This window comes from Stigmatopora nigra, chromosome 8, assembly GCF_051989575.1.
Source record: "Stigmatopora nigra isolate UIUO_SnigA chromosome 8, RoL_Snig_1.1, whole genome shotgun sequence".
Classification (NCBI taxonomy): Eukaryota; Metazoa; Chordata; class Actinopteri; order Syngnathiformes; family Syngnathidae; genus Stigmatopora; species Stigmatopora nigra.
The window spans coordinates 1,355,175-1,364,951 of record NC_135515.1 but is presented as its reverse complement, the minus strand read 5'-3'; the positions used below and the strand labels follow the sequence as shown (position 1 = coordinate 1,364,951).

The 9,777-nt window shown below is 37.6% G+C and overlaps 1 protein-coding gene across 1 annotated transcript; it reads left to right on the top strand.

The window, feature by feature from the left end:
* Nucleotides 1–2,134: 2,134 nt before the first annotated feature.
* On the top strand, nt 2,135–8,045 carry hepacama (hepatic and glial cell adhesion molecule a). Its single transcript, XM_077723483.1, has 7 exons — nt 2,135–2,410; nt 4,674–5,021; nt 5,346–5,627; nt 5,747–5,837; nt 5,956–6,026; nt 6,575–6,645; nt 6,868–8,045. The coding sequence occupies exons 1-7, from the start codon at nt 2,320–2,322 to the stop codon at nt 7,231–7,233; spliced, it is 1,320 nt and encodes a 439-aa protein (XP_077579609.1). The 5' UTR covers nt 2,135–2,319; the 3' UTR covers nt 7,234–8,045.
* Nucleotides 8,046–9,777: the final 1,732 nt, after the last annotated feature.

Below are 9,777 nucleotides of genomic sequence, written 5' to 3'. Positions count from 1 at the left end.
TTAAACAACAGTTATTAGCATGAATCCAATGTGTATTTCAACTCTTTAAACAGGCAAAATTATCACAAATCTCAATTCAGATTACAGAATAATCTTAATTTCAGTTTGCTGAGACTGTTGTCCATCATAAGAAAAGAGGAGGAACATCTTCAGCATCTCAGCGCGCCCACTCACCGGCCTACACGCTTCTTAGCAAAAAGCACAGCGCGCAACAAAAAAGAAGAAAAAAAAATACTTCTGCATACTTTACCACACACACACACACACATACACATGATTTTTCCTTGTTGTGTATCCAGGTGCCAAGAGAAGAAGTCTTGAAGCACTTTTTGTCATCCCTCCTCCACGGCGCTATGATAAGCATCCTCAATGGGTTTTGTGTCGACCTAATTCTCCTTCTTCTCCTACTCAGTCCCATAGGTGCCGTGGTCACGTTCTTCTATCTCTTTAATGGTGGTGGGTGAATAATCAATAATATGCACACCCACTCAATGTCGGTGAAATGAAGGGTTGGAAACAAGTTGATTGGGGTTTAATTTTTTTTTTAACTTGTAACAGCTAATTTAAAAGCTACATTTTGCCTAAATCTGCCTTTGTTTGTTTTTTAAAATCTAAATCAACTTTTAGATATGATTTATTGATCATTTAGATTAACATGAGTAATAACTGAACATTTTTAGCAACAAAAAAAGCTTTAACGTAGACAAGTCTTTCAGTTATTGAACCAAAATGAATTATGGCAGACAATATTGAACGCTTTTATGGTCCTTTATACAAATATAATGACATTTAAAGCTTTCAACGCATAAATAACAACAACAAACTGACAACTAATCAATAAATTATGTGTATGTGTGTTATATATGTAAAAAAAATATTGTATGGTCCAAATAATCCATTACTTGGCATTTCTGACCCTATTTATAGTCTTTCAAAAGTGTGCCGAAGAGGTCTGAAATTATGATGTAAAGAACCTCCATCTGACAAATTGGGAGCAGAAAAAAACGGAAGTTTTACATCAAAGCCTGACTCGAAAATGTGAACCGCGTGGGTGATGGAACATCAAGTACTTTGACAATAGTTCCTCTCATGGCACTCACAATCTGGCTGTCGACTGTATCCTTTATTTGGAGTGTCAAAAGATGAGAGTATATGCCTGACTTTAGCTGATAGTGGGTGGAGCTTAGGGGAATTGTCCTAATTCAGATTTAAATTAATTTTATTTGGGGAAAAACGGTTATTTTGTAGTCTAACAATCTGAAACGCCCATTATAAGACTGGGAAATTATTAGACTTGCATTAGTAATGTTTTTTTTCTTTGTGATAATTTCTGATGTCAATCAAAATTTGTCAAGACTTGTTTGAAATGACTACCCAGAATCCAAATCAGTTTCAAAGATGAATAATATAGAATATAAAGATTTGAAAATCATGTCCAATCATCTTGAAAAACAGATTTGGTTGACAAAACCCAAACGTCAAACCTGTTTGAGATTAGAATCTGAACCCAAATCAGTTTTAAACCAAACATTTGTGGAAAAATCATGTTGGATCTAAATTCAAACTAGTTTCTTCTTCTAAAACCTACTCAATACTCTCAAAATCTTATTTTAAGAGCATTCATTCCTTCATGTTATAAAGTATTACATTCCTAGCTCTATCCTCCTCTACAAAACTGCTAACACAACTTCAAGTACATAAAAACAAAGTCCATTGCTAAGTAACCACTTTCAAGCTCACCAAAGTGGCCCGCATTACTTTCAATAGCAATTCTCCCAAAAAATAACGAGAAGCTCAAGTATACATCTTTTTCGGCCCAAAAAGTACAATTCACAGTAATCCCTCAAATACCGCTGATATTATCAACCAAATAACCGCGATTTTCGTGTATCTAAAGTAGGATCACCCTTATTTTTACATTATTTTGCACCTAAACAGAAATAAAACCCCACAATTAGTACTACATTCAAGTACAAATACTTTAAAATATCCAAACAATTTAAATGAATTCATCACTCCAATCTAATTACTTTTCTGAGTCTTTTCCAAAGTCCCTTCTCCATGTGTAACGTGGCGTGTAGTGGGCAGAACATCCATGTTAACCGTCAGTCAACCACACACAAGCGCTCACTGCCGCCCTCTTGTTGACTGGGGGGTGCCGTGAGGGAACCAGTGTGGGGCTCGCAGTGTCCACAAGTTTCTATCGCGGCAGGCAGCGAACGCACCGCGGAAGGGGAGAGTGTCCATCCACTGGGAAGACAAAAAAAAAGACAGACGTGCCCAGAGTGGTTAAACCATGCTCACGAACTGGGAGACAAGATGAAGGTGGAGAGTAGGACCAGCCACAGTCTTTCTTCTGACGTTCCTTCGCTCCGAAACCTGCTCGGCCTTCTGCTTTTGCTCGTCACAGGTATGACCTATGACTTCTTTTTTGTTGTTAAACTTGGGTCACTTTTTAGGTTGTGTTCAGAATAAGTTTTTAATATGATGGTTGTGGTATGCAGGCATGTTTTTCTCAGGGTTTTTTGGGTGGTGGATGCACAATAGTTAATTTTATGACCCTTAAGGGGCACTTTAAGGATTTATTACCACAGCCAAGTGCAAAAGGGAAAGGTTTTTGAAGGATTTGAAGGGTTTGTTGACTTGTGTGTTATTGGGATAGGCTAAAATAATGAGGGATTTAAAGGGAAGAGGTAAAAAATAGATATTTTGTTGTGTTTTGGGTTTTTTTTTGGGCTAGTAACAGGAAGAAAACACTGCTCATCCTCCCTGAACCAGGAAGTATCCTAAAACTTTTGCATATAGGGTGATGCAACTATTTATTTTGTGCTTATATTCTGCTTAATTAAATAACTTCTAATCAACCAAAATGATGCTATTCTATAATTTTAAACTAGAAACTAAGTAAAACACTGATATTTCCTTCTATTATTTAAAATGTTGTACTTTTTTGGGGTGTTTTTTAGTTTTGGTACTTTTTCAATCATAGGATATGATTTTCTTTCTGCTAAAATATTGATTAGTATTTGTTTTTGTTTTTTATACTAATTATAAATATATATAACCCAGTTGTTGTTCATTTTTTCTGCTTTTGTGGCCTAGATTTTAAACAATTTAGACCATTTTTAATCATTTTTCTTGTCCTAAATTAGCCTGCTAACTAATATAAACAATTGATGTTCCCTTTCGGAGTCAGTAAAACTAATTTTTAAATTGTAGGCGACTTACCTAATTTTGAAAAGCGAGAAATGTGTCTAAAACACAGTTTTGTGCTTATTTTTTTTCCGTTTAACTGTTCAAACATGACAATCTCAATGTCAAGTGACAATAAAACTTATAAAAACTAATCCCCATCATCCTACTTCAATCCTATCGTGCAAAAAGCTCAAAATTCTGTGCCTATCCCCAACTTCCCCATTGACAAAGACTTTCTCTCTGCTTAGCAGTCCCTCATTCCCTTTTTTCAAGAGCGCCCCAACAATCGAGTCCTTTGTCTTATTGCCTCGGCAACCCCTGTCAGACGGCCAACCGGGTTGCCATGGCGAGGAGGCGATGCCCCGCTAACTGCCTGCTTTCAAAGAATTAGTCAACAGTGCAGAAATTTCTCCCTCTCACCCTCTGTTGTCCGGCTCGATGGGACTCTCTCCGAAAGTCGGCCCGGAGCCAATGTTTGGACTCGCGTGTGTCCGTTAACGGAGAAGTGGCCTCCGTGGGGGAACTTGGTTTCCAAGACGAGGAGACGCCATGATAAAAGATATTACGGCGTGGTGATGTGGGAGGAGGAGAGAAATGGATGGAGATGTGTTAAAATTTGTAGATGGCATGTTTGGGAGGAGAATGTCCCGTGGTTTCCATGTTGGGGATTGATTAAGACATGATGAGCGCAATGTGGATGAATGTTTTTGTTTGTGTGCATAGCAAAATGGGGGGAGGCCGCTAATGGATACATTAAGACGCCAATGCAAAGAATTTATCTTCATTAAGTCGCTGTGTCAAATAGGAGAAAAAAAACTACATACACATTTTTTTTGGTGTTTACATTATACCAGTGGTGTGCCGTCAGGGCCGTCAAGGCCTTCTCTGCTGGTCTAAGAAATATCTGAATCATATATTATAGTTTGTCCATCAATACTCAAATTTTTGGTGAGTAAAATATGTCTATTTTCCTAAATAATATTTCAATTTTTTAGGTTGTTATTGATTATTTTTTATATGTGTCGCGACTGTAGCTGCATTAGAAAGGTTTTATAGACATAAAATACTTATTCAGGGTTGGATTGATTCACATACAAAGTACTAGGCCTAAGTGTGAAATGCACGGCCCGCCACTGATATATATTTATATATGTATGTATATATATATTTTAATCAACTGATTTTTGTCACAGTAGCTTGGGACTTCATTTAAACTTTTAATGATTGAACTAAAGCAGAATCACGGGTGTAAAAGTGGGCGGGGACATCGAAGCTGACGACCCTGGGCCCAAGCTGGAGAAGCAACACCTGCACTATAATACGAAATGGTTTTAAATATGAATAATTGCCTCTAATTGTTCATGTATTTATTTTTCTACGGATTCACTTAGTGTCACGGCCCTGGTCTTATTCTACATAATGAATCTGTAACATTTTTAACTCTTAACACGACTTCTACTGGTCTTCATTTACTCCAGGTGAGGTGTCCGGGGTGAATGTAACCAGCCAAAGCCTGGTGGTGAGAGGCATTGTGGGCAAAGAGGCCCTACTGTCTGTCAGTTACACCAGCAGCAGCGTGGACAAGCCCGTCATCAAGTGGCAGCTGAAACGGGACAAAGTCAAACCCGTCACGGTGGTGCAGTCCATCGGCACCGATGTGATCGGGAACCTCCGGCCGGAGTACCGCAACCGAATCCTGGTCTTTGAGAACGGCTCGCTGCTTCTTCACCACCTGCAACTGTCCGACGAAGGCTCATACGAGGTGGAGATTTCCATCACGGATGACACCTTCACGGGGGAGCTCCATATTGAACTCACAGTGGATGGTTGGTATTATTATTCCAGGTTACTTGGCAACATGCTTGTATTGTTATCTACTCAAATGTATACTTTCACTAGTCTATACTTGTATTTTTTGGTAAGCTTGCAATTCAGGCATTCAAAAATATATATACATAAATTATTGTAGAACTCAAAAATGTCAGCACATAGCCACTAAATAGCCCAAAAAATGGATCTGGGATCCCATCAATCATCTTTAGTATGTCCTGGATCTCCTCCCTTGGACACATTGCTAGATCTCCAAATTGTGGCTACATAAATTGACAAAAAATCTTCATTAACCCTTCTTAAATCCCTATTTTCTTCAGTTCCAGTCTCCAAACCCTACATCCAGATGGTGGCATCCTCCGTCCTGGAGTACAGCGAGCACTTCCACTTGCACTGTTCCCACGACAATGGCACCAAACCCACGTACGCTTGGCTAAAAGGAGGCAAAGCCCAAACCAACGACTCCCGCTTGCTACTCTCACATGACCAGAAAGTGATGACCATCACTCGGGTTCTCATGTCGGATGACGACGTCTACACCTGCACGGTGGAGAACCCCATCAGTAGCATGAAGAGCACACCTGTCAAGCTCACCGTCTACAGTAGGTGGCACTAGAACTGAAATAGCTTCAAATTTCTTTGTACACCGTGGCAACTTTTTTGTTCTTGTTGTTTTTTTTGTTTTTTTGTCTTTCATCTCTTCTGTCTAATTCTGGTTTAGGACGGAGCTCGCTGTACATCATCCTGTCCACCGGAGGCATTTTCCTCCTCATCACCCTGGTGACCGTCTGTGCCTGCTGGAAGCCTTCAAAGTGGGAATTCTTTCTTTTTTTTCTTTTTAAACTGACAGTACTTGGTTTATGACTTTAAAAAGGCATTCAATTCAATTAATGTTTTTTCTTCTTGTATTTATTTCCTATTGTAATGAAGAAAGAAGCATAGACCTCTCCCACAGAGGGCTCCCATTTACATGGAACAACAGGGTGAAAATGGACATGATGGTAATTTAATATTATTTTTTTAGTAATGTTTTTAATAAAACTAAGAAAGGGGATTTAACTGCTCAATTATATTATCATTGTATTAAATTGGTTTTAAATTTAAATGCAATTATTTGCATTTTCGTGCAAATGTTCTCTTTAAATTTTACATTTTTGATTAAATTAAACTTTCTTTATTCCTCCCATAGTCAAATTCACTTTATTGTAGTAACAAGAAGGCTTAAAAATAGATAATAAATACATAAAGAAGCATGTTCCATGAAATATACTTATACATTTTTTTAGGACACATACTGCTTATGGTTTAAAATAGTCATTAATCAAAATTATATACAAAACCTCCCATTTCTTTCCATTATTTGCCCCTTAAATGAAATATTTACTATATTGTTTGACATTATAGAAAAAAACATTAATAACCTATGTATTGAAATTTTATTCACCCATAAATAACACTTGAAATGGTGACAACAGCTTGGTATTTTTCACAGATTTGTGTGGGTTTTTTTTTTTTTATCAAACTATGTCCTTTTTTGTTCTTATTTTAGTTGATGTTGTACCAAAACCAAGCACCCTCGGGCGAAGGAGCCCCATGCCCTTATACGTACTCAACGAAGATGTAAGTAAGCCTTCCAAAGCAGTTTAAAGTTAAAAACAACTGAGTGCCACTCAGAAATATATTCATCTGGATTCATAAAGCAACATCACCCTCTCATCTCATTCCATATTTCACAATAAAAGCTCCACCTAAACCATCAAAAATCATTAAAACACATCATCTCCAGTCCACCATCATAACAAATGTCCGCTTTGTGTCTAAACCCTATTTCTTATGTTTTAGGAGACTCTGGAGCGTTTGGAGGAAAGTTCTTGCAACACTTTCGGCCAATCGGATTTAAGTTACCCCGCCACCTACGTGCCGGTTTTCCCCCCTCAGGCCCACAGGACCGATCCGCCTATTTGGACCACCCCTCGCAGGTACTCCCGTAGCCCCTCGCCGCTGGCTCAGCTCTTGCCACAAGCCCCCGCGGGACCCCCCATGACCCCCACGCGCTCGCCGGCCAACTCGCCATGTTCGTCCCCGCGCAGTTTCAGCCCCATTCGAAAATTTCGGCCTCCCGTTGGGATCCCCAACGTTCGCCTTCCCGTGGAGGCCGAGGGTCCGGCCCAAGGTGAGGAAACTCAAGCTCCTCCTCCCCAGCAGTGACGTGTAATTGTACACTATCTTGCCAGGAGGGGGCGATCTTTCTGTAGCCTTTTCATGACATCCTGTAATAGAAAAAGAATATCATATCGAATGTTACCTAATACATGTTTCATGTGCAGAGGGACCATTTACCTTTATTAATTTCACAGGGAGACTTTTGAAAAGTAGTTTAAATTCAAATTCCAATTCTATGCATATATATATAGATATACATATATTTATACGTATTTTCCGCACTATAAGGCTCAACTAATAGACTTCAATTTTATCAAAAGCCGTAAGTAAGGCTTAAGTTTGGATCAATATTCGTTAATCGTTGTATGAGATAATATACAATACCCGACTACCGCCACCACAACAACTACTACTACTACTACTGCATTTTATAATCCAGTGCACCTTATATATGCAACAAATTTTATGATTGGCCATTCATTAAAGGTGCGCCCTATGGTGCGAAAAATATCAAATTAATCTGCTTTTTGACAACAAAATTAAATGAACAGAAACTTCCATGTTTTGTACATTATAATCTGTCAAATTTCTTTTTCTATTGCCTTTATGTCAGGGATTATTATGTCATTCTATTGTAGTTAGCAGTCACAACAATATATCATTAGGGTTGCTATTTTTGTACCCCCTTGTGGAGAATGTTATATATATTTAGCCCTGAAGATGTCACCCTTTACAATGCCACCTTTTCATTCCATTTCCAAGGAGTCAATGGTCTATTTTATGATTATATTCAAACTGCTGGAAATCAAATGTGAATTGTTACTAAAATAAACTTCAAGTGAATTTAGACGGCATAATCAACGTCAAGATATCTTTATTCAATTGCAGTGCAATTACCAGTATTTTTAAGGGCTCTGTGCAATCATGCATAATTGCCTGATCAATTGGCCTCATAATGGAACCCATTCATGATTGTATATTATAAATAACTACATGCGTGTGTTCAACATATTTATTTATTCAGGGAGGCATCATGTAAAATAACAAAATTGGATAGAATCAGCCAACCCAGTACCCTCATAATTATAACTATTGTTGAAAAAATACTAGTATACCTTTAGTATTATATTAAAACTGCTGGAAATCAAATGTGAATTGACCTTTTTGAGTAAAAGTTTTGTTGAAAAACGAAAAATATATGTAGGTATTTTTTAAACCTAGATTTTATAAAGACTAAATAAAAAAGGCTGATATTGTAAAAGAATTCAATGTAGATGTGAGGTTTCATCTTCAGAGAAAAAGCACAACCACACACTCAAACCCGATAAAAACAAAAGTGTTTATTGCTATTATTAGGTTAATGCGCCATCCCTTCAGATGTCCAGCTGCACTGCCAAGACTTTTGTCATTTAAATGAGCTATCATCATTTTATCCACGCCTTTCATCCCACTCAATTTTTTGGGGGTAGCTCAAGGTGTGATGATTTCATCTATTCAAATAACAACGAGTCCAATTTGAAGGTAAACAAGACCAATCCCGGCTGTATATAATGTATTTTTTATATATATTTTTTTACATTTATACCACTAAAATTAACTGGTAACCAGTTTTGTGGTTACAGGCATCCTACCCTTAATTAACAGGGAAGGCTCCAGCACCCCACTGAATGACATTCAGCTAAAAGTGGTAAGAATATTCTATATATATATATATATATATGAACCAAAAACTACAGTAAGCCCTCAAATATCACAGTTCATGTAGACCAGACATGACCGCAATAAACAAAAAGTAGGATTACCCTCATTATAACTACCAAAATACGTTTTTTCGGGCCTATATCTTACCCAAAAGTATATTTATTAAATATTACAGCTAAAAGAATGTCAAAAGACTATGTTAATATCTGAATATAAAGTATATATTTAAAATAATTAACTACTTTAAATACTGTACTCACTGAAAATAGTTCCTCTAGGCTTGATTTAAATTTATAAAACAGGTAAATGGGAATTTTAGTCCAAGTACTTTGTTTACTTGGGTCCATTTTCCGCGATATTTGAGGTATTTTTATACTATCAAGGTGAAGCAATGTTGGGTTAACAGGAATCAAACCATTAATTTCCGAATTTATAAATGGGCCTGCTAACCACTCTTCCACTGAGTTGCTGCGAAATTATGAAAAATTCAAAAATAGAAACAAAAAAACCTAAAAAATACACAAATGAGTGAATTGGGTACACAGTATGTAAGGATACTTTGTGATTTGGGCTTACACAAATAGAATCATACATAAGGTCAACGACTTGACGTCATTTATATTTTATTTTTCACGTGTTGATCACACAGACCTTCCATAACGTGTTGCTCAGTGTAGTGTGAAGTGGATTGCAGGATACGGGGGGATGTTGATTAGCCTCCCGGGAAGCCTATCACATCTATTTGTGAATCACCTGACGTATTCCTATTCTAATTAATGAAGCGCTCGTGCCTGCTAAAGCATTTTTTACTCAAGCGCTGTTGATGTTAAGCTCCCCCGACGAAGGTCGGAGGTGACGATTTTGACGGAAAACTGTGATCTGCTTTTT